The following is a 27,894-nucleotide window of genomic DNA, read 5'->3' as shown; positions in this document are numbered from 1 at the left end:
AACTTCATTTAATACTTATTAATCTTCTGTTTGATCTGCTGCCTCATCCCCAAAACATTTACATTAATAACTCAGATTGTCAGTGACTCTTTCTTTAATAGGTAAAATATTATTTATACAAACAAACGACAAAGTAATAAATAATATACCACAAATAAACATTTTTCAAACAAGTACAAAATGTAAAAAAAGGAACGGATGTATTTCATAAGTTTGTTGTTTGGTGGTGATGGATTTTCCAGAAGGCTCCATGCTGCTCTCACACTCTCACACATTGCAGTCAAAAATATTCCGACAGCGATATGTTTGCATTGTTTTTGGCTGCGTGCCACAGCGCGGGTCAAAGGGAGGTGAAAACGCAGCCCGGTGCTTTTGAGAAGAACTCGTTTACCTCCTCGAGAGGATCCGTCTGTCCAGAGAAGATCTACAACGTCTACGCACTTCATGGGCTAAAACGTAAAGAAAACGTGTGTTTCTGCTTTGTGATTGTTCTTTTGTTATTCACAGTTCTTTGTGCAGGAGGGGAAACAGTCCTGCATGTACAGTGTGTGTCTTCAGGTGTTCCTCTGGCATCATTTACCGTGAAATCAAGTCAAAGACATCGACAACGTCTCACTCTGGACCCTCATGAAGTCTCGACCCCGGAACATGTGTGTGTGTGTTGGTTGCTGAAGAGGAGGAAGTGCGTTGGTGTTTTCTCTCGGTGATGAAGAGCAGCTACTCCGGCAGCAGGTCGTCTCCCAGCTCTTCGTCGGCGAAGTCGTCGTCGTCCACGCGCTTCTTGGCCCCGGTCTTGGGCCGCTCCGCCTGAGGCCCCAGGGGGTCCACGTAGGACGCGTCTGCACACGAGAGGGAACGCAGGGTCCGCTGTCACTACAGCTCCATCTGAGGAGCTTCCAGAGCGTTTCTACCAGCAAACGCTGCTAAAAACCCTCAAAGCGTCTGAGCGCTGAATGCTTTATTAAGGAGCAATGTCTGCTCCGCGCTCCAAACATTTCACCTCCACTTCTGGCTCCATGCAGTCTACATTTAAATCATCATCAGTTATTAAAAACAAAAAGCCAACTCCAAACTACCGTAAAAGTCGGGTTTTAAACCGCTACTACCTTCGGTGGTAGCCCCCGCTAGCGCTCCGCTGTAGCCAGCTAGCGCTGCTGCTAGCTCCCCACTGCTGCTGCTACTGCCCGCGGCCCCGCTGCCCGAGTCGGGCGTCAAGCCGAGGCTGGTCCCACTATCTTCGGTGGTTGTCTGGGAGTTAGCGGGGAGCTAGCAGCAGCGCTAGCTGGCTACAGCAGGGAGCTAGCAGAGAGCTAGCTGGCTACAGCGAGGAGCTAGCGGAAAGCTAGCAGCAGCGCTAGCTGGCTACAGTGGGAAGCTAGCAGAGAGCTACCAGCAGCACTAGCTGGATACAGCGGGGAGCTAGCAAGGACAACCACCGAAGGTAGTAGCGGCTTATAACCCGACTTTTACGGTAACAGAATAGCAAGATTCAACTAAACTATTGAAGCTCTGAATCTTCTTATGAATCATAAAGGGCTTAAATGAAGCCCTTATCTGATCCATGAACATTCCTCAGTCGTAGGTTCCCTTTACCCCTCAACATTTTCATCGAACTGAAACCTGTAGACATGGGTCAAAAGTCAAAGATGACCAGCTGGGGGAAAGAGACAGAACATTTAATAATAGCACATATATGACATAAAGGAGTGCCTTCTTAGATGGTCCAGACATTTTGATAATGATTTTTTAACACAACAGTTGTAATACAACTAATCTATCTAGCATAAAGGTGGACTAGTGACATTGAGGGGGAGTGGTCTGCAAAAAAATATGTTAAATGTTCTTTATTGTAAATATGTAAACAAATCAAAAGGTTTAATCAAATTTAATGGAGAATATATAAGTCATTTTGACCCATTAAGTGTTTGTGAAGTATAAAAATGCATGACATGCAAAGATGGTCACTTTTGACCCATCAAAGGGTTTAAACACTATGCCAGGGAAAATGCATTTAGCTGAAATAAATAAACAGTTTGTTTTATTCAATCAGACTGAAAAGGGAACGTCCTCTCTCCTGTACATGTGGTAGGTTGGTGGTCAACGTCTCGGTGAAACTGAGGAACTCAAACAGCTCAAAGATGAACAGGAGAAGAAGTGAGTCCTCACCTATTTCCTTCGGGCTGCTGGCCTCGTACGGCTCGTTGGAACCAGGAAGTGACCTCATCTTGGCGCTCAGCCGCTCTCTTCTGCTGCTGCTGCCGCTGCTGTCTGCACCAAACACACACACACACACACATACACAAAAAATGGGACATTATTAAGTATATTTGCTAATTCTGACAGTAAAAAAACATGTTTAAACGTTCCTCAAAGCTGGACATCATCAGGGTGTGTGTGTGTGTGTGTGACCCATTAAAGTATGCAATCATTCAACTGAAGACTGTCTCTCCCCCAGACAGCCGTCAGATAACAACGTGAGAAACTAGAAGAACTCAAAGGTCACGGAGGTCAAACTGAGAGCGAGCAGGTTTATCTCACTCTGGTTAAAGTCAACATGGTGGAGATGTGAGATGTCTGTGTGTGTGTGTGTGTGTCTGTGTGTGTGTCTGTGTGTGTGTCTGTGTGTGTGTGTGTGTGTGTGTTGAAGGACCGGACCAGCAGGTTCTGGGTTCTGTTCGGTTGGTAGAACCAAGCCAGCGACGCAAAATACTTTCTCAGCTTTCCTCCTAAATATTAAAATCTCCACCACTGATAGAACCAAAAGAAAACCAAAAAGACCCGGATGATGCTGCTGCTGTGTTTATGGATAAATAAATACTGGGTTTCATATTATTATTCAGTGGGTTTTACTCTCCATCTTATTTTCCCTGTTTTTAATGTGTATTTTTCTTTATTTCAAAGCACTTTGTGCTGCGTGTTTTGCATGTAAAAAAATTAAGTTTCTTCTTATTCTCACTGTAATTATTCTTATCATCCTGGAATTGCTGCAAAGTTTAGGCTTCATTTTGTTTAATACGTTGGTTTATTATCCCTTTACTTCTTTTGTTTTTATTACACTGTGTAAAGATAAATGAACGATTTATTCCCTCCAGTATTTTAACTGCTAACGTGCTGCAGTTTGCTCATTGGAGCTCGTTCTTCATCGTTAATCATAACAGAAATTATTCTCCAGATCCGCCTCCCAGCAAACTATTTAAATGTACAATTATACTCCGAATGCCAATATGTGGTTATAGAGTTTTTCTCTCCAAATCAGAATTACAGTTCATTCAGCGAGACGCAGACCAGCTGTCTGCAGCGGGCTGACGGACAGATGTGATTACAGCCGCCGCCCACATCTGGCTGCCAGGTAGAGCCGAGCAACTGGAACCAGCCGCCTCACGAGAACGCACCGACCGAAAGGTTCGTTCCCCTTTTCTCTGCTTGGAACGCTTCGGTGGGGATTTTTCCTCTCTTTCTCTTAAAACACTGGAGTGGGAAACGAGGGATGACACGGCGGCGTGGAGGCCAGGTTCAGAATGGATCGTGTGCAACACTTTCCACCATTAAAAGTTGGGATCGATATCGATGAGTCAACTTTCTGGCTTCTGAACTCACTTTCCTGCTCAGACTTATTTGGATTTGTATTATTTTGTTATACTTGGAAAAGGGTTGTTGCAAGTTATTTGCACTGAGAGAGCAAGAACACCAAAAGTCAGCTGATAAAAACTGAAGAAGTAAAATAAAAAAAACACATTATAAGAAACATTTAGGCACAAGTTGCATCTTTCTGTGTGAAGACGGAAGTCGTTTTGGAGAGAAATCAAAGCCTCCCATTACAGAACATAGTCAGACGTTATACAGGCAGAACTCTCAGGTGTGTGTTTCCCTCACATCTGAACCAGTGTTGTGCGACGCCTCCTCAGGGCAAACACTGACTCACAACATCACAGCTGCCCGTCAACTTTCCACCTCTTATGTGTCGGTCAGATAGTGTTAAGGAATATTAAGAAGTATTAAGGAGTATATGTATTCCTCAGGACTTTTATAAGATAAAATAAACAGGAAAACTGGTGTAAAAACAGACTTGAATGTTCTTCATGGGTAAAGTAAAGGAAGTACTCAATTATTACTCAAGTAAAAGTATCAATACTTCAGTTTAGAAATACATTGCTATGAGGAAAAATCTTGTGGTCAACAAAAAGTGCAAAATATACTTCAAGTACTAAAAAGTAAAAGTACTCTTGAAGCAGAACGGCCCATTTCAGAATCTTACATTATTATTGGATTATAATTATTGTTGCATTAAAGTTACGGTTTGTTATTATTATAATTAGTTTTGTTATATTTGTACAGCAGATAGCTGCAGATTGATTAAATAACACAATTACACAATGCACATTTATAGCTAAATATTCAGTGTTGTGGAAACGGATATTATAACGTATAAGTTACTGCAGAGCGTCTGTGAAGGAATGAACAGATGTGGTTGTGAAGGTTTGAGACTAACTCAGGAATGGAACTGTGGTTTGGGAGAGACGTCGCAGTGGAGTGTCCAGCAGGGCAGACGGTACGTACCTCTCCCCGAGTCCGACAGAGGACTGAGCTGCTTGGACTCGCACTGAGAAACTGGGCAGCAAACAGGAAGCGAGGGAACAGAGCGAGCCGGAGAGCAGAGGAAGACAGGAAGAGGACAGCGTTGGACTCAGAGAGGAAAGAGGAAACCACAGACAGCTGAGCAGCTCTTTGTTGGAGCTTCAGAGCGTCGGTTCTCTCACCTGCTTTCACGTCCGTCTCTGAGCACCGGAGGAAGCAAGAAGAGGGTTTGGAGTGAAACAACTTAGAGTCATCGCCGAGATTTAAAAGACGCAAACGAGCCAAACATGTTACAGATCTAGCAGCTAGAAACAAAATGGAAAACAAGTGTGAGGTTTTACTGATCTAATTTATCATGGGACATGGGGGAATAAAAATAATAATAAATAAGTATTGGCAGGGGGAGTCAGATACATGGTAAATAAACACATAAATAAATATATATAAAATATATTTATTTATTTATTTGATCTCTGAGCGTTATCAGCCTCAGAAGGTGGATTATGCTTAAAAAAAAAAGTGAATTTAGTATTTATCTTTAATAAAGATACATAAAGATATATTAAAGAAATATATAAATAAATAAAAAAAAACATGTAATAAATCTAAATATATATATATATATACATAAATCAATAAAAATATATAAATAAATAAACAATACTTTATAATAAATCACCTCTGGCCAGATCCTCCTTCAATTAATCATCAATAACCCTTGCACCACTTTTGTCGTTTAGTTAGTCACTGTATATACTTTATATACACTTTATATACACTTTTAATTTGAAATGTAATATGTTCTGCTCTGCTATTGTATATATTGAGTATTTTCCATACTTAATATGTGACTTTGCTTGCTGCTGCCATAAACAAATCCCCCCCTGGGGATGAATGAAGTCTATATCTATCTAAATATATAAATCAATATGTATATTTCTCCTCCGTTGCTCCAGAGCCCAGCTGGCCTCGTTCTCCAGCTCTTGGCAGCTCTCTCTACGTTTGTCTGGATTGCGTTTGAAATCTGCCGAAGCGCCAGGTTTCCAGCGCCGGAGCGTCTGAGTGTGAGTCTGTGTTTGTTGTGTGTCTGTAGTGAAGGAGAGCTGCAACCAGTCTGCTGCTACAGACGAGGCCGCGCTGTCAGTCATCTGATCTGGGAAGGTGTTACGGCTGCACATCTACAACGGGTGTGCTGTCTGTAGAATAAAGACGTGCTGTCTGTAGAGTAAAGACGTGTGTCTGTAGAGTAAAGACGTGTGTCTGTAGAGTAAAGACGTGTGTCTGTAAAGTAAAGACATGTGCTGTCTGTAGAGTAAAGACGTGTGTCTGTAGAGTAAAGACATGTGCTGTCTGTAGAGTAAAGACGTGTGTCTGTAGAATAAAGACGTGCTGTCTGTAGAGTAAAGACGTGGTGTCTGTAGAGTAAAGACATGTGCTGTCTGTAGAGTAAAGACGTGTGCTGTCTGTAGAGTAAAGACGTGTGTCTGTAGAGTAAAGACATGTGCTGTCTGTAGAGTAAAGACGTGTGTCTGTAGAGTAAAGACATGTGCTGTCTGTAGAGTAAAGACGTGTGTCTGTAGAATAAAGACGTGTCTGTAGAGTAAAGACGTGTGTCTGTAGAGTAAAGATGTGTGTCTGTAGAGTAAAGACATGTGCTGTCTGTAGAGTAAAGACGTGTGTCTGTAGAATAAAGACGTGCTGTCTGTAGAGTAAAGACGTGGTGTCTGTAGAGTAAAGACATGTGCTGTCTGTAGAGTAAAGACATGTGCTGTCTGTAGAGTAAAGACGTGTGTCTGTAGAGTAAAGACGTGTGTCTGTAGAGTAAAGACGTGTGCTGTCTGTAGAGTAAAGACGTGTGTCTGTAGAGTAAAGACATGTGCTGTCTGTAGAGTAAAGACGTGTGTCTGTAGAATAAAGACGTGTCTGTAGAGTAAAGACGTGTGTCTGTAGAGTAAAGATGTGTGTCTGTAGAGTAAAGACATGTGCTGTCTGTAGAGTAAAGACGTGTGTCTGTAGAATAAAGACGTGCTGTCTGTAGAGTAAAGACGTGGTGTCTGTAGAGTAAAGACATGTGCTGTCTGTAGAGTAAAGACGTGTGCTGTCTGTAGAGTAAAGACGTGTGTCTGTAGAGTAAAGACATGTGCTGTCTGTAGAGTAAAGACGTGTGTCTGTAGAGTAAAGATGTGTGTCTGTAGAGTAAAGACATGTGCTGTCTGTAGAGTAAAGACGTGGTGTCTGTAGAGTAAAGACGTGGTGTCTGTAGAGTAAAGACGTGTGCTGTCTGTAGAGTAAAGACATGTCTGTAGAGTAAAGACGTGTGCTGTCTGTAGAGTAAAGACATGTCTGTAGAGTAAAGACGTGTGCTGTCTGTAGAGTAAAGACATGTCTGTAGAGTAAAGACGTGTGCTGTCTGTAGAGTAAAGACATGTCTGTAGAGTAAAGACGTGTGCTGTCTGTAGAGTAAAGACATGTCTGTAGAGTAAAGACATGTGCTGTCTGTAGAGTAAAGACATGTCTGTAGAGTAAAGACATGTCTGTAGAGTAAAGATGTGTGGTGTCTGTAGAGTAAAGACGTGTGTCTGTAGAGTAAAGATGTGTGGTGTCTGTAGAGTAAAGACGTGTGTCTGTAGAGTAAAGATGTGTGCTGTCTGTAGAGTAAAGACGTGTGTCTGTAGAGTAAAGACATGTGCTGTCTGTAGAGTAAAGACGTGTGTCTGTAGAGTAAAGACGTGTGCTGTCTGTAGAGTAAAGACGTGTGTCTGTAGAGTAAAGACATGTGCTGTCTGTAGAGTAAAGACGTGTGTCTGTAGAATAAAGACGTGTCTGTAGAGTAAAGACGTGTGTCTGTAGAGTAAAGATGTGTGTCTGTAGAGTAAAGACATGTGCTGTCTGTAGAGTAAAGACGTGGTGTCTGTAGAGTAAAGACGTGGTGTCTGTAGAGTAAAGACGTGTGCTGTCTGTAGAGTAAAGACATGTCTGTAGAGTAAAGACGTGTGCTGTCTGTAGAGTAAAGACATGTCTGTAGAGTAAAGACGTGTGCTGTCTGTAGAGTAAAGACATGTCTGTAGAGTAAAGACATGTCTGTAGAGTAAAGATGTGTGGTGTCTGTAGAGTAAAGACGTGTGTCTGTAGAGTAAAGATGTGTGGTGTCTGTAGAGTAAAGACGTGTGTCTGTAGAGTAAAGATGTGTGGTGTCTGTAGAGTAAAGACGTGTGTCTGTAGAGTAAAGACATGTGCTTTCTGTAGAGTAAAGACGTGGTGTCTGTAGAGTAAAGACATGTGCTGTCTGTAGAGTAAAGACATGTGCTGTCTGTAGAGTAACGACGTGTGTCTGTAGAGTAAAGACTTGTGTCTGTAGTGTCTAGAGTAAAGACTTGTGTCTGTAGTGTCTAGAGTAAAGACTTGTGTCTGTAGTGTCTAGAGTAAAGACATGTGTCTGTAGTGTCTAGAATAAACACGTGTGTCTGTAGAATAGAGACGTGTGTCTGTAGTGTCTAGAGTAAAGACGTGGGTCTGTAGTGTCTAGAATAAAGACATGTGTCTGTAGTGTCTAGAATAAAGATGTGTGTCTGTAGAGGAAAGACGTGTGTCTGTAGTGTCTAGAATAAAGACGTGTGTCTGTAGTGTCTAGAATAAAGACGTGTGTCTGTAGTGTCTGTAGAATAAAGACATGTGTCTGTAGTGTCTAGAATAAAGACGTGTGTCTGTAGAGTAAAGACGTGTGTCTGTAGTGTCTAGAATAAAGACGTGTGTCTGTAGAGTAAAGACGTGTGTCTGTAGTGTCTAGAATAAAGACGTGTGTCTGTAGAATAAAGACGTGTGTCTGTAGTGTCTGTAGAATAAAGACATGTGTCTGTAGTGTCTAGAGTAAAGACGTGTGTCTGTAGAATAAAGATGTGTGTCTGTAGTGTCTAGAATAAAGACGTGTGTCTGTAGAGTAAAGACGTGTGTCTGTAGTGTCTAGAATAAAGACGTGTGTCTGTAGAATAAAGACGTGTGTCTGTAGTGTCTGTAGAATAAAGACATGTGTCTGTAGTGTCTAGAGTAAAGACGTGTGTCTGTAGTGTCTAGAATAAAGACGTGTGTCTGTAGAGTAAAGTCGTGTGTCTGTAGTGTCTAGAATAAAGGCGTGTGTCTGTAGAATAAAGACGTGTGTCTGTAGTGTCTAGAATAAAGACGTGTGTCTGTAGTATTTGTAGAATAAAGACATGTGTCTGTAGTGTCTAGAATAAGGATGTGTGTCTGTAGTGTCTAGAATAGACGTGTGTCTGTAGTGTCTATAGAATAAAGACATGTGTCTGTAGTGTCTAGAATAAAGACGTGTGTCTGTAGTATCTGTAGAATAAAGACATGTGTCTGTAGTGTCTAGAATAAAGACGTGTGTCTGTAGTGTCTAGAATAAAGACATGTGTCTTTAGTGTCTAGAATAAAGACGTGTGTCTGTTGTGTCTGTAGAATAAAGACATGTGTCTGTAGTGTCTAGAATAAAGACGTGTGTCTGTAGTGTCTGTAGAGTAAAGATGTGTGTCTGTAGAAAAAAAGTTGTGTGTCTGTAGTGTCTAGAATAAAGATGTGTGTCTGTAGTGTCTGTAGAATAAAGACGTGTGTCTGTAGTGTCTGTAGAAAAAAGTTGTGTGTCTGTAGTGTCTGTAGAATAAAGACGTGTGTCTGTAGTGTCTGTAGAATAAAGACGTGTATCTGTAGTGTCTGTAGATAAAAGTCGTGTGTCTGTAGTGTCTGTAGAATAAAGACGTGTGTCTGTAGTGTCTGTAGAATAAAGACGTGTGTCTGTAGTGTCTGTAGATAAAAGTCGTGTGTCTGTAGTGTCTGTAGAATAAAGACGTGTGTCTGTAGTGTCTGTAGAATAAAGACGTGTGTCTGTAGTGTCTGTAGATAAAAGTTGTGTGTCTGTAGTGTCTGTAGAATAAAGATGTGTGTCTGTAGTGTCTGTAGAATAAAGACGTGTGTCTGTAGTGTCTGTAGAATAAAGACGTGTGTCTGTAGTGTCTGTAGATAAAAGCCGTGTGTCTGTAGAATAAAGATGTGTGTCTGTAGTGTCTGTAGATAAAAGCCGTGTGTCTGTAGTGTCTGTAGAATAAAGACGTGTGTCTGTAGTGTCTGTAGAATAAAGACGTGTGTCTGTAGTGTCTGTAGATAAAAGTCGTGTGTCTGTAGTGTCTGTAGAATAAAGACGTGTGTCTGTAGTGTCTGTAGAATAAAGACGTGTGTCTGTAGTGTCTGTAGATAAAAGTTGTGTGTCTGTAGTGTCTGTAGAATAAAGATGTGTGTCTGTAGTGTCTGTAGAATAAAGACGTGTGTCTGTAGTGTCTGTAGAATAAAGACGTGTGTCTGTAGTGTCTGTAGATAAAAGCCGTGTGTCTGTAGAATAAAGATGTGTGTCTGTAGTGTCTGTAGATAAAAGCCGTGTGTCTGTAGTGTCTGTAGAATAAAGATGTGTGTCTGTAGTGTCTGTAGATAAAAGCCGTGTGTCTGTAGTGTCTGTAGAATAAAGATGTGTGTCTGTAGTGTCTGTAGTGTACCCAGAATCCCGCTGGCCTTCTGAGGAGACGTGAGGACGGGTGTGGAGACGCCTGCTGTCCAGCAGCATGAAGACAAACAGGAGAGAGAAGTGGTGACGGACATGAAGAGTTCATTACAGGCTTTGGCCACACACACACACACACACACACACACACACACACACACACACACACACACACACACACACACACGTTGTTTTGACTGTACAAGTACTCCAGAGAAACGTTTGAGTTCTCTTGCTCAACTTCTGCGTTCTCCAAAGAAAACTTTGCGTTCAATGCAAAACCTTCCCAGAGCTCACCATCTATTATATTTCTATATTTCCTCCGTAGCCTTTTCAACATAAAACGTCTAAAATCGACTAAATCTGGATTAAAACCAGAAGCTGAATCTGAGCTTCAAGCTCCAGACCAGCAGGTCTCCATGGGAACCACCGACTCACCAGTGCTGCCCGCGCTGCCCTCTCGTCCTTCCCGCCGACTCCTGGCGCTGCCGTCCCGTCCCGACTTCCCCCTCTGAGGAAGAGAGGAGATCAGGAATAATACAAACGTTTTAATTGAACTGAAACGTATTTAGGCGATCCAGATGAGATCAGGTTCTGTGGAGAGTAAAACTCCTTCCATGCTGGGTCGTCGGTTCTGTTGACGTCTTCGTTGTATTCGTCTCTCCCTCTGTGTCTCGTTAATTAAGTCAGTTGAAAACTATTTTCTTTTATTAATACCATCCAACAAAACGCTAGGCAGAAGCATTTAAATACAAATTAAAGTGGAATTTGACCTGAATAAACATGTCAAATAAACTATGAACTAGAAGGCACCACAGCAACGAGCGGTGAGCAACAACGATGGAGACAAAATGTTTAAAGAATAAAGAATTGTACAGAAGCCTGGAGAGGAAAGTGAGAATTCAACATTCTGCTCTGAGTCAGATCTGAACTGTTTTTTCTTTCCTGTGTTTATAACTTAAGATCATGTGAAAGATGAGGGTTGGTCAGAATAATATTCAAAGTGTTAGTAAGTTATGTGACGTTTCTTTTGGCTGTAAATGTATTTTTATCTACCGTTTGGGAAACTCGGCCTCTTGTGGATGAAATGAGTTTTACAACAGCAAACAATAAAATAATTTAATTAATTTATATAAAAAAAATTTTTTTACTTAAAAGTAAAACAGTTTTTTTATTTTAATAACCTGACAAATTAATGTGTCACCTGTTTCACAGTTAAAGTGATTTAAGGAATTTTAAAAGATTATCCTGAAAACTTTTTAGATCAGACGTAGAAAATAGATCAACAGATTTTTATTCTCTCACTTTCCTCTCATGACTTTGATTAATAGATTTTGGTAAAATATCATAAACACAACATGTGAGATGTTCTGCTCGTCATCATCATTTCATTCACTGAGCAGCTTCATCTCCTTCTTCTTCCTCTTCTTCCTCCTCCTCCTCCTCCTCTTCCTCCTCCTCTTCCTCTTCCTCTTCCTCCTCCTCCTCCTCCTCCTCCTCCTCCTCCTCCTCCTCCTCCTCTTCTTTCTCTTCCTCTTCCTCCTCCTCTTCCTCTTCCTCCTCCTCCTCTTCCTCCTCCTCCTCTTCCTCCTCCTCCTACTTCTCCTTCTCCTTCTCCTCCTGATCCTTACGGTCTGTCTCTTCCTGTTACGGAGTTTCTTCTTGGTGTGATAGTGGGCGAGCTCTACCCAGCATGCAGTTCGGCTGTGTCATTTTATAAATGTACAATTATCAGAGAGAGAGATAGATAGATAGATAGATAGAGAGAGAGAGAGAGAGAGAGAGAGAGAGAGAGAGAGATACCTGCTCCCTGATCTCCTTCATCTTCTCCGCTTTCTTCAGCTTGGTGGCGTATTCTTGAACCTCCTTCAGTCCCATGTCTGTGCACAGCCTCACCAGGAAACGCAGGCCTGCACACACACACACACACACACACACACACACACACACACACACACACACACACACACACACACACACACACACACACACACACACACTCCGTGAACTCATCTCCTGCCGGTCAGCGGTTCTGTTCAAAGCTGCGTAGAGGAACGAGATGAATTACACTCCATGTTTTCTGGAAACTTGCGGTGGATGTCTTTGTACGTTTCCAGAGCTCTCTGGTAGTTTCCTGTGAAGAAAGAAAAGAGAAAAAGGGTCTTAAAGTTGACTCGATCAGAATAAACCTTCATCAGATACTTGGCTTTCCTTTTCTATCATCTGGTGTTCAGTATTAACAGGAGTTAAGTTATTTATAATGATATTCAATGGCTGAGGAGCAAAACCTCCTGTCTGAAAAATACTTTTTTTGAGAATACAACAACAAAAAAAGTGTTGTTTTCTTGCAGAATGCTATTTGTTAAGGATACCAATACATAAGACAAAAAATACAAAAATAAAAATACACAAACAGACTGCGCTCACCACTTCTCCGGTAGCAGCTGGCCACCATGAGCTGCCACTTCACCTGAGTGGGTCTGAGGAAACACGAGAGGAAACACAGTGAACAAACCACTCACTGCACCACTTCTTCATAAGAAGAGAGAGGTGTAACATAATATTAAATCTGAATTCAGCTGGAAGGCAAAACGACTTCCAGATGAGGACGAGCTTCCTGGTTGTTGAGAGAAGATGTAAATCAAAAGAACACCGAGACGAAGCGTAAAAGAAACACCGGAAAAGGAAATTTAAATACAATTTAAAACAGCCGTTAAAGAGCCAAGAGAAAAGAAAACGAAGAAAAAGAAAAAACGCTCAAATAGAATAAAAAACATGGGAATAAAAGCTACTGTGCATTTTAAGAAATTATTTCATTTAATAAAACCAAGTTTTATTGTTGTGTCATTTTGAAGAAAGCGACCGGAAACAGAAGACGAGAGAAGTCTGGATGTGTGTTTGGGCGCTAAATATGTGTGTATACTTCTGAAGATAAACTTGACTTTACCGAAAGAAATACTTAAGTTTTGGGTATTTTGGGTATTTTCTTTGGATCTGAACAGTCAGATCTAGCGTCAAGATGAATGTACCTGGTGATGAATGTACCTGGTGATGACTGTACCTGGTGGTGAAGGTACCTGGTGGTGAATGTACCTGGTGATGAATGTACCTGGTGATGACTGTACCTGGTGGTGAATGTACCTGGTGATGAATGTACCTGGTGATGAATGTACCTGGTGATGAATGTACCTGGTGATGAATGTACCTGGTGATGAATGTACCTGGTGATGACTGTACCTGGTGGTGAAGGTACCTGGTGGTGAATGTACCTGGTGGTGAATGTACCTGGTGATGACTGTACCTGGTGGTGAATGTACCTGGTGATGAATGTACCTGGTGGTGAATGTACCTGGTGATGAATGTACCTGGTGATGAATGTACCTGGTGATGACTGTACCTGGTGGTGAATGTACCTGGTGATGAATGTACCTGGTGATGAATGTACCTGGTGATGAATGTACCTGGTGATGAATGTACCTGGTGATGAATGTACCTGGTGGTGAATGCACCTGGTGATGAATGTACCTGGTGATGACTGTACCTGGTGATGAATATACCTGGTGGTGAATGCACCTGGTGATGACTGTACCTGGTGATGACTGTACCTGGTGGTGAATGTACCTGGTGATGACTGTACCTGGTGGTGAATGTACCTGGTGATGACTGTACCTGGTGGTGAATGTACCTGGTGATGACTGTACCTGGTGATGAATGTACCTGGTGATGAATGTACCTGGTGGTGACTGTACCTGGTGGTGAATGTACCTGGTGGTGACTGTACCTGGTGGTGACTGTACCTGGTGATGAATGTACCTGGTGGTGAATGTACCTGGTGATGAATGTACCTGGTGGTGACTGTACCTGGTGATGAATGTACCTGGTGGTGAATGTACCTGGTGATGAATGTACCTGGTGGTGACTGTACCTGGTGGTGAATGTACCTGGTGGTGACTGTACCTGGTGGTGACTGTACCTGGTGATGAATGTACCTGGTGGTGAATGTACCTGGTGATGAATGTACCTGGTGGTGACTGTACCTGGTGGTGAATGTACCTGGTGGTGAATGTACCTGGTGGCTACTTACTGAATCAGCGTGGCTCTCTCAAAGTACTGAATGGCCTTCTCGCAGAACTGCGTCTCGATGTAGTACGCCCCGAGCCACTCGATCACGTCGATGTTGGAGGGGAAGTACCTGAAGGACTGGAAGCCACAAGCAGCAGAGCGTTCAGCCTCGTTCACACAGTGAATTATACAAAGATAAACCTTTGAGGCTCCGCGAGCGACTTCTACATTCAGTCAAATTTCCGTCTGCCGCCTTTTCCCACGTGCTCTGGCAATGCTGGGATAGATTGCGCAAGAGGGCAGTCCAGCAGGGGGCGCTGATGCAGCACTTATGGATGCTAACCGCCATGAAACGCAACAGAAGAAGAAGATGGAGCAAGGTAGGATTTTCTTATTAATCAAGAACACATTGGTCAAGAAGCTGTTTCTGTCTGTTTCTGTTCTTCTTGTAACGTAAAAGAATAATATTCTTTGTTAGTTATCAAATCACCCGCGAACATTTTGCTAAACTTAAAAAAGTTGCAGATTCAAACGTGGGGTCTTGTGATTGATCCGTCATTTAAAAGATAAAATGTTGCAGGTCAAGACTCTCTCAGCTCGTACCATCGAGTTTTGTGTGAACTACACGTCACAAACATGGTCGTTGGCTCGGCCAGCTAGCTCACCTAGCTTCCAAATGTAGCGTTACGTTAGCTGATGTGTTTTATGCAGCGACTCTTTCTTTGTTTTGATCAGCCGGGAAGAGAAAGAAGGAGTGAGACACGTTGTTGGTGAAGTGAGAACAACCTCACGCCGCTTTGGAGTCATCTTTCTAAAAATACGTATTTTCAGTCTGATACTTCAACAGTTTTACGCCTAAATGTTTCTTGACGTGCAAAAATGATCTTCATGGCACGAGTCAAACTGGATCAAATCATTATTTGTCTCTCTCGTCGTTGACAACTGTACATATTTCCTCCTCAATAAGTTCCCACGGTGGCCCACTGCAAGGGGCGGGACTTAGCTCTCTATTGTACTACGTATTCCGGTACCTCGTTGTAGTACTACATATTCCGGTACCTCGTTGTAGTACTACATATTCCACTACCTCGTTGTAGGACTACATATTCCGGTACCTCGTTGTAGTACTACATATTCCACTACCTCGTTGTAGTACTACATATTCCACTACCTCGTTGTAGTACTACATATTCCGGTACCTCGTTGTAGTACTACATATTCCCCTACCTCGTAGTAGGACTACGTATTCCGGTACCTCGTAGTAGTACTACATATTCCACTACCTCGTAGTAGGACTACATATTCCACTACCTCGTAGTAGTACTACATATTCCGGTACCTCGTAGTAGGACTACATATTCCACTACCTCGTTGTAGTACTACATATTCCGGTACCTCGTTGTAGTACTACATATTCCGGTACCTCGTAGTAGGACTACATATTCCACTACCTCGTAGTAGGACTACATATTCCGGTACCTCGTAGCAGGACTACATATTCCACTACCTCGTAGTCGTACTACATATTCCAGTACCTCGTAGTAGTACTGGAACGCCTGGGACTTGTCTCCCTCGCCATCGTAGAGCTCTCCCAGTTTGGCCAGGGCCTGGGGGTCCGTGTGGGTGACGCTCAGAACCTGGATCAGCCACTCGATGGCCTGCTGGGGGTCCTCCAGAAGCTCATACCTGGAGCCAGCGAGTCAAGGACGGGTTTGAACCCCTCAAAGAACAGAAACATCTCCATGCGTACGACTGTTTGAAGCAAATACAGAGAAACAGCCACACATCGGCTGGCCGGTAGGATACAGGTTGGCCAGCTGGTACATGACTTGGGCGCTGTTCCTCAGGATGGCGTGGAGCTTCAGGAAGCAGTCCAGAGCTTCCTCCAGACGATTCAGGCCTTTGTAGGTGAGACCTGGGACAAGAGGACAAGGGGACAAGGGGTCAAGGGGACAAAAGCGGTCACTCAAGTACGTTTCTTTGACACCTGCAGATGTTCCTCTGGTGACACACAAAGTCCTTAATATTCAGAAAGTGGACATTTTCAGCAGCAAATGTTTTTCCAACTTGAATTAAGAAAAACTCAGCTTCAGTTTGAAATTTATATTCCAGACTATGGAAGCTGACAGCGAGAAGGTTTACTTTTTGGGAGATTGTGATCTGTACGCTTGCTTAGCGCCGCTGAACTTGGGACATCTTGGACTTTGGCATTTCCGCCCAAGCTTTTATGTGGGAGTGACTAAATGGAGACAATTTTTTTTTGACATTTAGACTCCATTGACAAAAACAGTCATTTTTACCATGGCTTAGCTTGTATCATTGTGGGATTTTGGTGAATCCGGACTCTCCCTTTAAAAACACCAAACTCCACCAAAATAACACAAACAAACGGACCGATTGAAGAAGTCGTGGACGAGCACAACGTGTTCTGTGAGGTAAAAACACTGGGTTTTGTCAAAAGAGTCTAGTGGCTTTAAAGAGAGCAATAACAGCAAGGTAAAGTGGTGAGAACATTCTGAATACAGCGTACGCTCCCCTGCTGGTGCTCCTCAAACAACCCCATTTAAAGAAATAAAATCCAAACTATCCCTTTGAGGTTGCTCCATTATACTGCTCGTTACCCAGGTTGTAGAGGGCCTCGGTGCAGGAGGAGTCGTTCCTCAGAGCCTCCTTGTACAACTCTGCAGCCTTCTCAAAGTCCTGCTTGACGAACATCGTGTTGGCCTTGTTGATGATCGCGGCCGGGTTGTAGCGGTCAGCCGTCATGGCGAGGTCGGCGTACCGGTCGGCCTGGTCGTAGTCCTTCTCCTGCAACAGGGGAAGATGAGAGAGGAAGATGAGAGAGGAAGATGAGAGAGGAAGATGAGCGAGGAAGAAGATGAGAGAGTAAGATGAGAGAGGAAGATGAGAGAGGAAGATGAGAGGAAGAAGATGAGAGAGGAAGGAGATGAGAGAGGAAGAAGATGAGAGAGGAAGAAGATGAGAGAGGAAGAAGATGAGAGGAGGAAGATGAGAGGAGGAAGATGAGAGGAGGAAGAAGATGAGAGGAGGAGGAAGATGAGAGAGGAAGACGAGAGAGGAAGATGAGAGAGGAAGAAGATGAGAGAGGAAGATGAGAGGAGGAAGAAGATGAGAGAGGAAGATGAGAGGAGGAAGAAGATGAGAGAGGAAGATGAGAGGAGGAAGATGAGAGAGGAAGAAGATGAGAGAGGAAGATGACAGAGGAAGAAGATGAGAGAGGAAGATGAGAGGAGGAAGATGAGAGAGGAAGATGAGAGAGGAAGAAGATGACAGAGGAAGATGACAGAGGAAGAAGATGAGAGAGGAAGATGAGAGGAAGAAGATGAGAGAGGAAGAAGATGAGAGAGGAGGAAGATGAGAGAGGAAGATGAGAGAGGAAGAAGATGAGAGAGGAAGATGAGAGAGGAAGATGAGAGAGGAAGATGAGAGGAAGAAGATGAGAGAGGAGGAAGATGAGAGAGGAAGATGAGAGGAGGAAGAAGATGAGAGGAGGAGGAAGATGAGAGGAGGAAGATGAGAGGAGGAAGATGAGAGGAGGAAGAAGATGAGAGGAGGAGGAAGATGAGAGGAGGAAGATGAGAGGAGGAAGATGAGAGGGGAAGATGAGAGGAGGAAGATGAGAGGGGAAGAAGATGAGAGGAGGAAGATGAGAGGGGAAGAAGATGAGAGGGGAAGATGAGAGGAGGAAGATGAGAGGAAGAAGATGAGAGGAGGAAGATGAGAGGAGGAAGATGAGAGGAAGAAGATGAGAGGAGGAAGATGAGAGGAAGAAGATGAGAGGAGGAAGAAGATGAGAGGAGGAAGAAGATGAGAGGAGGAAGATGAGAGGAAGAAGATGAGAGGAGGAAGATGAGAGGAAGAAGATGAGAGGAGGAAGATGAGAGGAAGAAGATGAGAGGAGGAAGAAGATGAGAGGAGGAAGAAGATGAGAGGAGGAGGAAGATGAGAGGAGGAAGATGAGAGGAGGAAGATGAGAGGAGGAAGATGAGAGGAGGAAGATGAGAGGGGAAGAAGATGAGAGGAGGAAGATGAGGAGCGTCTCACCAGGAAGTAGAGGAAGGAGAGGTTGGTGGCTGCGGCGCTCTTCACTCGGCTGTCCTTCTTCTCGAACGTCTTCAGCGTCTCCACCGCCTGAGAACACACGAGGAACGGCCGTCAGGGTCAAAGGTCAACAGAGGTACTGTGAAGCTTCAGCGCAAGCCGACTCCCCCGGGAAGTAAAACACCTCCACACATAAAAGATCCAATCGTAATGAATGCTACAGGATATAAAGCTGAACAAGGAATTCCCATTTAAAGAGTTTGATGATTGCAGGGTTTTTAAATAAAGCTCTTTGTTGGTCGTTATGTTCTGTGAATGCTTTACATACTGGGGAAGTTTTTCCAACATAATAATAAGCTGTAGCAGTCTGGACAAACTGCAGCTGCAGGACGCTGCAGCACCAGAAGAGCAGGAAGCACCACACGCATGCACCGATGTACAGGAGGCTGCAAAGTCTTCAATATCAGCTAAATAAACCCAGAAATATGAAATAAATAGACACAAAAAACTATGAAAAATTTGCAAAACAACAATAATTTTTGGAAAAAGATGTTATTTCTGACTTTTCCCCCCCAAATAACGGTTTTAGTCGACTTTTTATGCCGTAATATTTCTGTAAAAATGTCCTTTGAAAGTATTTTTTCCCCTCACTTTGGTGCCAAAGACATTATTTAATACTTAAAACACACATTGTTTACACGACATAAGTAAGTGAGTAAATACTAATCTTTGTAGATTGTTTTACTTTTTAATTTCCTTTTTATACACCAAGGAAAAGCATTTATTTATAATTTCATGTGATTGCCATTGTTAGCTTTTATTTATTATTATTTGTTCCTAATTTTTAAAAACATTAATTATATAGATTTATATAAAAATGTATGTATGCGTATAAATATATATTTTTGCTTAATTGTTCAAATTGTGGCAGTGGACTGCTGCAGTTTTATATAATTGGGAAAAAAAACAAAGTTATATTATATATTTCCTCTCTGCACACAGATTTCCCCTTCTGGTCTGTGGGCTCTTAAAACAATAACTGCTTGGCAGTGCCAATATGTCAATGCCAATATGTCAATGCCAATATGTCAATGCCAATATGTCAATGTCAATATGTCAATATGTCAATATGTCAATATTCATAAAAAGCAGCAGCATGTCAGGGAGGGAAAACAACAACAACTCAACCTAATAAAAGGAACCAGAAGCCGACGTACCTCAACCTGAGGCATGCAGGCGGGAAGGAAACGAGACGAGAGAACGAGGCAATGAGAAGGAGTGAGATGTTCATGACAGGAGAAATCAATAAATCAATAATGCCAAAAAACGTACGGTGATGCAATGTTGGGATAATAAAAAGGATGGAAAAAAATTAAACAAAAAGGACGACAGAGACCGGATCATACACATTGTAGGCACGTAGAAGGGAGATTTATTTTGTCCTTTTAAATGTCAAATAGTATCCAGTTTTTATTCTTCTGTTGAATCGTTTTATTACAATTAAAATGAAAGAGCAAAATGCTTTCTTTCTTTCTACGGCTTTTATTTATTTTATCTGTTTTTATTGAATTTGAATTAAATGTACAGCACTTTGAGCTACATAGTCTGTATGAAATGTGCCATTTAAATAAAGATTATTAATATTATTAGTACTTTAACAATGCATAAACGTAATTGCTACTCCGACATTCCTTCCAAGTTCAGAAACATAACACAATAATACGACAGCGACATTAATAAAACTAATAAGAAAAGATACAATGTTTCTGTTTCAGCTCTTATGGAACTATCTGACACTTTTGTAATTGTTTATAACGGATGTTTTAATTCTACTCTCAAATATCAAATCAAACAACGAGCGCAGACTAAAGGAGCTTTATTATTATTATGATAATAATGAAAGGAGCGGCGTGGCCCTTTAAGAGCTGAGCCCAGCATCACCTGGTTGAAGTCCTTCTGCCTCAGGTAGGTGATCGCTTTGTTGATCTCCAGATCGTTGGCGAGCTCCACATACTGAGAGCTCTTCACCATGTCCACACACCTAGAAACAAACAACAACAACACATGAGCGGTGTCACATCGTTTGATGCTCGCTGTAAAAGGATGAAGTTATAGTTTCATCTCAATCTGAGCGATAAACCAGACGCACCGGACCCAAAGATATACTGAAAAGATGCATGTTCCTATGTGGCCGATACGTTTATCTGATCCATTTAATACTTAAAACAGTATCAGATGTTTACTTCATACGATCGTCATGGCCAAAATAAATAAATTCATCTTTTTTTTTGGCAAATCAATTACACTCAAAATCCGAATGTAGGGAGGTGGAGAGAGTCTGTGTTATTGAGCATAACTGTATGAATATTAAATATGAAAAGACATGAGAGGCACTGGATTATCTTACAGTGCCTTAATGGACATGATGCATTTCTTTTTGTTTTTATTCCCATTTGAGCTGCATTTTATGTATGAAAGTGTTGTATAAATACAATGTATTGTTATTATTATTATTATTCATTATTGACAAGTGACTTAGTGGTTATACTTAGTCTCTTAGTTTCTAAGTAGTAACGTTAAGTTACCTTTACTTTGTTCACGGCTCTTTTGTACTTGTATACAATACATTGTGTTTCTAACAGCTGTTCTGCAGGATACTTCTTACTCTTAATCCAGTAGTTTAAACACATGAACTTCTTTTACTTAAACTCAGCTGAGCTTCTAGCCAATCAGAGCTCTGCAGACGCACTACGGGTGAAAATCAGATTGTCTACTTGAGTCGATATAAATTATATTATTATATTACAATGCTTTTACTTCTCCGTTTCTATTTCTTCTGGCCGCCCACGCGGCATGAAATCCTCTTAATCCTCTGAAGCGATGACCAAACCTGCTGCGCTAGTTTAAAAAAATAAATAAAAACATTGGTGTGGAGCGCAGATGTGGAGAAAGAGGAGAAGAGAGAAGAGATATATATATATATATATATATATATATATATATATATATATATATATATATATATATATATATAAAATTCTTGATTCTGGCTCAGCGTTCTCATCTGCTGCTTTCAAACTTCCCTCTGAGAGTTGAAGTTTCTTTTAGTGGCTCACAAATCTTACAAAAACTATTGCGCAACAGTTGTTTCCATATTTGCCCTGGAGGAGAAATTCAGGGAAATCTGAAATCTGATAAAAGGGAATCAAGGGAAAACTCTTGAAGGCATCCAATGAAACGCCCTCGGTTTGGATGTTCAGTCCCAGATGATCCCATTGAGGTTCAGCAGAAAGACTCTAGTCTAGTTAGACCCTCATATCAGCAGCTTAAGAACAGGTTTCATGTTGAGGAGAAAAATAAAAACAACAAACCAGTCGAATCCGGCCGCAAAGGACGTTTCGATGGCCGGAGCGATGAGCTTGGCCGCCGTCATGATGTACTTCTCAGCCAGGACCTTTCTACGTGGAGCACATGCAAAAACAACAACAACAACAACATCAACAACAACAACATCAACATCAACAACATCATCAACAACATCATCAACAACATGATCTTGTGACGGAGCGAAGACGAGTGTTGTTCTCACAGATCTCTCTCCATCTGGTGAAGCTTGTCGTTCTTTATCGCCTCGAGGACCAGACCGGGGTCGGCTTCATCCTGAGAGACAGAGGGACCAGGTTCTGTCAGAGGGAACCTTCAGAGGGACCAGGTTCTGTTAGAGGGAACCTTCAGAGGGACCAGGTTCTGTTAGAGGGAACCTTCAGAGGGACCAGGTTCTGTCAGAGGGAACCTTCAGAGGGACCAGGTTCTGTTAGAGGGAACCTTCAGAGGGACCAGGTTCTGTTAGAGGGAACCTTCAGAGGGAACCTTCAGAGGGACCAGGTTCTGTTCAGAGGGAACCAGGTTCTGTTCAGAGGGAACCTTCAGAGGGAACCTTCAGAGGGACCAGGTTCTGTTCAGAGGGAACCAGGTTCTGTTCAGAGGGAACCTTCAGAGGGAACCTTCAGAGGGAACCAGGTTCTGTTAGAGGGAACCTTCAGAGGGAACCTTCAGAGGGAACCAGGTTCTGTTAGAGGGAACCTTCAGAGGGAACCAGGTTCTGTTAGAGGGAACCTTCAGAGGGACCAGGTTCTGTTAGAGGGAACCTTTAGAGGGAACCAGGTTCTGTTCAGAGGGAACCAGGTTCTGTTCAGAGGGAACCTTCAGAGGGAACCATCAGAGGGAACCTTCAGAGGGAACTGCACGTTATCTGCAACTGTGCAGAAATATCAGCTGGAAACACAATGAATAAACATGCAAAAAGAAAAATAAAGCATTTATAACTTGACCGTCAACGTTATGGATGAAGCTCCGGACCAAAGAGAGAAAGGGAAGAAACCCCGTTTCCTAAATGCTTTTCCATAAATAAACAATAACCACGGACACCGGCCAGGCGACTCACGTGAGACGGGAGGTACTTGTCTTCGTCGTCGACGCCCAGCGGCACGGAGATGAGCTTCTGGAAGGCCTTCTTCATGCGGTCGCGGTCCCCGATGGCGTAGTAGCACAGGATGAGGTTGAAGCCCGTCTTCACGTTGGGGCTCTCGCTCATGATGTGCTCGAAGGACGTGATGGCGTCCGAGTACTGGCCCATGCGCACAAACACCACGCCGATGTTCTGCATGATCTTGATCCGCATCTCCTTGTGCGCGTTGGAGATCTGGTCCAGAGCCATCCGGTAGAACTTGATGGCCTTCGGGTAGCTCTTCTGCTTCACGTAGATGTTGGCCATGTTGACCTTCAGGCGGCCTGGAGGTCGTGAAACGCGGCAAAGGAACGAGGGACACGATGCAAGGCATTATGGGACGAGCACGATGACTGACGTGTGGGTTTGTCTTTTCAACCAGTTCACCAGCCGAATATGTTCAGAATTCTCACAAAACATTTTATTCAAATGAGCTTTATTGGCATGAATGTTCAGGGTACATTATTGCCAAAACTAACATACATAATTTACATTTAGATATAAACTAGATAACAAAAACACTGTAAATGCATGAACTCTTTTGTTGATGTAATCCATTAGAAACCTCTTAATGTTTGAGAGTCAATATATAATATAGACATAAATATGGCAGTTTTCTTAAAGCTATACTACGTGTAAGTTCTTGTTTCCAATTATGTGTTTTATAATTAATATCCCTGTGCTACAGTTTACGAGAGAATATTTATTTTTCTTCAGTTTAAGTTTGATTTAAACTCATGTTATCATAATAATGTGTACTTCGATGCTGCATTCCCAGACAACGATCACAGTAACAAATATCCTCTTTGATATTACAGCCATATTCCTGCATGATTGAGTAGTCATATGAGTATATATATATATATATATATATATATATATATATATATATATATATATGCATCTGAAGCTCATGTGCTCACCTGCGTTACTGAACATCTTGTTCTTCACGATCACCTGGTAGCTGTTCAGGGCCTCTGGGAACATGTCGTTGTTCGCATACTGGTTGGCGAGGTTGAGCAAAACCTGGTAGCGACAGACACGTTTATTATTATTATTAATAATAATAATAACGTGCAACACAAGTCCAGTTGTTTTTAGACATCTGAAGCTCAATGCTACTCACAGAGTAGGTGAGGTCCAGGTTGACGTGGTCCGCGTTGCCAGACTGCTCCCTCTGCCTCACCAGCGTTCTCTCCTTCCTGCCGGCCTCTTTGGCTTTTTCAAGAGCCTGCAGAGACACAGCAGGAAGACAGACACACACAGGAGCTTCATGTGAAGATACACGTCCAGCGGACAGACACACTGATCACAGCCACTCTCCTCCCTTCTCTCCCTGACTAAACCAAACTGACCAGCTGCAAGGCTCCGCTGCTCTGAGCCATGCAGCTCTCTTTGATCAGGTCGTTCACTTTCTTCTCCAGGATCTTGATCTTCTCCTCGGGCCTGCAGGCAACACAGAACCACAGAACCACAGGTCATGTGACGTGAGGCCGGATGCTGAGAGACAACAGTTACATCTGAAGAGGGACCGAAGCTTCTTCCTCTCTCACACTTAGATTCAGAGTGGAGAGAATAACATGTGTCTCAATGCATATTCTAATACCAGTTTGGATTTATTAGCTAGTAGTAACCCATAATTAAATATGTTTTAGTTCCACTGCAAGAAGTGTTATATTGTTATATTAATATATATATATATATATATATATATATATATATATATATATATATATATATATATACACACAATTATATACTTTATTCTGACAGAATATGCATCTTTAGATCAAAAGAGAAAACACTAATCTTGGATGATGCAGGTAAAACGTATATATATATATATATATATATATATATATATATATATATATATATATATATATATAAACTTACAACCTGCCTATTCAGCCAGGCCTTTGATTAAGAATGCTTTATTTGCATTTTATAATTATGTTTACATTATGTTATACACTTATTTAATTTAATCGAAGTGGAACATTTTTATTCTAATGCAATTCTAATTTTATTTAACTAGATTTTGTGACACGCTGTTTTAGTACTTTAGTAACTATCTGTTATTATAGCTTTTAATGGTATTTTATTACATATTCATCATGTTGTCTCAAATTGTCAAATCTGAATTTTGCTGAATTGCTTTTGTTTTCTGTCGTGTTTTCGCTCCACACTCGTTCCGTCTTATGTTCTTCATCTGTGGAGAACTTTGAGCTGCACTAAGCTGCAGGAAAGGTGCTATAAAAATAAAGATGGATTGATAATAACTCACGTGTCCTCATTCTTTGCTTCAAGTGGGGCTGCAGGGCCTCTGGACTGACCCAGAGGGTCAAAGGTCGAGCCTGAAAATACAAAATCATACCTTATTGTTAGCATAGAGCTACACATACAGGTTCATGCTAATACAATTAGCTAAAGGCTAAATCTGACTGCGGCTCCCTGAGCTCACCGCGGGTCAGAGACGAGGTGTAACCTGCTGCTCGGACGGCCGTCATCGGGCGGGCCGCTCCATCCTGTCACGTTGGAAAAACAAAACAAAATATAGTGATATATTTCCTCATTTGCTTCCCTTTTCACAACGATATATTGTTAATGTTCAACATTGATCTGGAATCCCTGAGGAAGAGAGATCTGACGGCTAGCGCCCGATAAGAACTCTGCGTGTGCGTCGGCGCCGCTCACCTGCACCGCTCCGGTCATGGTTCGGCCCATCGAAGAGGCCAAAGGGATCCGAGCCTTCGAGAAGCAAAAGGGACAAGAATTGTGAAAATAAATAGAATTTATGATGCAAATATAAAAATAAAAACATGTTCATGAATAAGAGTTCATGATTGAAGTGCTCTTCATCATTGTTGTATATTACACTATATATATATATATATATATATATATATATATATATATATATAAAATATTGTTGTAATATATACTATATTGAGTGTATATTATGTATTTATCCTGTTGTCGGCACACTGACACCTACTGTCCATACCGGTGAATTCATCTGTGCAACAGAGGTGCTTATTTGATATACTGTCTGATTGACATCTTTCTTTTTTTCTTTTTAAACACTATGATAAAAGTCTGTGGGTTTGATGCACTGATTCATTTAAAGTTTAGTGTTCACTACTGCAGCTGTTCAAGTCTTCAAACCAGGTTTCATTCTGAACTGTTCCGTGTCTTTGTACTCACGCCAAAGGAAGTCGCTAAAGGCCGAGCTCCAATGGCCGTGCCGGGAAACTTGGCAGTCATCTGGAAAATAAAGATATGACAGATTATTATGAGTATCAACAAATTGCCCATTTAAATGCAGTACTGGAAGAAGTATTACTCAAGTAAAAGTTGCAATAAAGTCCTGCATTTTAAATGCTACTTGAGTAAAAGTACAAAAGTATTAGTATCAAAATATATTAAAAGACCCAAAAGTACTTTATTATCTAGGCTCATTTGAGAATTATACATATTGTTTATTTTAGCACTGTTTTATAATTATTGAGACATTCCTATGTTCATCACTTGAATGTTGCAGCTGAGCTGGTAAAGGCGGGGCTTATCTTAAACATTACTGCTGGGTAGCTTAACATTTAGTAACATATATTAATGTACTAATGGATTATATTTTGTATTCATAATCTGAATCTGCAAAGTAACTAGTCAGTACTCACCGGAGGTCTTCTTCCATGACTTGTCCTCACTGCTTGCTGGAAGCCCACATCATTCTCCAACTCCTGGACATTTGTCAATAATTAGTAATAATAATAATAATAATAATAATAATAATAATAATAATAATAATAATAATACTACTACATTTTATTCACATAGCACTTTTCAAAATAAAGTTACAAAGACAAAACAAAAATGGCAGCCAAACAATAATAAAAAAAAGGATCAGTGAGAAGTAGTCAAACAAGTAAATTAGAAACAATATATAATATTTAAAATAGTAGATGCATAATAAAGGCTAAGAGAATGTCCCCTTGTGTATAAAGAGTTGTGACATTAAAGATAAAACGTTCATTCAGGCCACTGAAAGCACACTAATACACATGTGTTTTTAAAGATTGTTATTCTTCACATATTTATCGTTAAAGTTAAACGGAGTTATGCTGTTTATGTGTCATTATTCTTTGCATAAGTATAGCTTTATATCTGTTTAAGAGCTCATGGCCGCTTCACCTCGGAGTCAAACGTCGGGTTGTAGTCGTTGTATCCGGAGTACAGGTCCTCCTCCTCCACGGCCAGGTGCACGTGCTCCATTCTGCCTCCGCTGAAGTGAAATAAATGAATAAGAAATTAACAATAAGCGCAAAACAACCCGTTATACGTGTTTACAGGAGGCAACCAGCGAGGAGAGTTTGTTGTCGTTTCAGGGTTTCAATCCCACAATTCAACGCGGCGTGGGTAGGGACGGTTTACGCTCTCCGACGTCTGATTGGTTACTTACGCGTCAATCATCGACTCACGTTAACACGATTGGTCGAAGCGGATTTCCTCCGTTGCTACGATACAGACATAACCTAACCGCTAGATTCTATCTGAAACGATCGATATATAGCTCATAATGATCAATAGCAGATCATTACAGGCAGATATGTGGTTTGTCCTTCGTTTTAAATTGACTTAAATATAAATAAATAAATAAATGTATAAATAATTGTATGAATAAATACGGGAATAAATAAAGAAATACTTAAATGCATGTTTGAATAGAGAAATACAGAAATAAATGCTGAAATAAATATGGAAATAAATATATTTACGTATAGATACATAAATACAAGTTGATTATCAAACAGGACATAAATAAATACATATCATATATTTACTTCTAGATTTTTCCTCAACTACATTCATTTTTTTATTTTTTTATTTCAGCATTGACATATTTCAGTATTTATTTAAGCATTTATGTATTTACTTTATTTATTTATCTATTTATACATGTATTTATTTTTTGTTACTGTATTTATTTATACTTTATACATTTATGAATTTATACTTACGTTACATTCTGTACTCTACGTATATACAATAAATCGCAGTCGTTTGTGTGCGTGTGTGTGTGTGTGTGTGTGTGTGTGCGTGTGTGTGTGTGTGTGTGTGTGTGTGTGTGTGTGTGTGTGTG

General features: G+C 41.4%; 1 protein-coding gene across 2 annotated transcripts; it reads right to left on the bottom strand.

The window, feature by feature from the left end:
• ift88 (intraflagellar transport 88 homolog) lies at window positions 1-27,026 on the bottom strand (the record flags this gene model as incomplete). 2 transcript variants are annotated; one of them, XM_079228159.1, is made up of 25 exons in its annotated part: window positions 1-839; window positions 2,167-2,268; window positions 4,558-4,608; window positions 10,559-10,631; window positions 11,924-12,030; window positions 12,189-12,254; window positions 12,548-12,600; window positions 14,205-14,320; window positions 15,718-15,868; window positions 15,989-16,097; window positions 16,804-16,990; window positions 18,248-18,334; window positions 20,186-20,285; window positions 21,616-21,702; window positions 21,834-21,904; window positions 22,689-23,035; window positions 23,675-23,777; window positions 23,878-23,982; window positions 24,107-24,197; window positions 25,039-25,108; window positions 25,216-25,279; window positions 25,449-25,502; window positions 25,959-26,018; window positions 26,432-26,494; window positions 26,946-27,026. In XM_079228159.1, the coding sequence occupies 25 exons, from the start codon at window positions 27,024-27,026 to the stop codon at window positions 718-720; spliced, it is 2,520 nt and encodes an 839-aa protein (XP_079084285.1). In that variant the 3' UTR covers window positions 1-717. The 2 variants fall into 2 exon arrangements, with proteins under 2 accessions (XP_079084285.1, XP_079084286.1); XM_079228160.1 differs by lacking the exon at window positions 4,558-4,608.
• Window positions 27,027-27,894: the final 868 nt, after the last annotated feature.

The sequence above is a fragment of the Taurulus bubalis genome (assembly GCF_910589615.1).
Source record: "Taurulus bubalis genome assembly, chromosome: 1".
NCBI classification, from domain to species: Eukaryota; Metazoa; Chordata; class Actinopteri; order Perciformes; family Cottidae; genus Taurulus; species Taurulus bubalis.
Note: the sequence above shows the minus strand (reverse complement) of the source record. Positions and strands in the feature narration are given on the sequence as shown.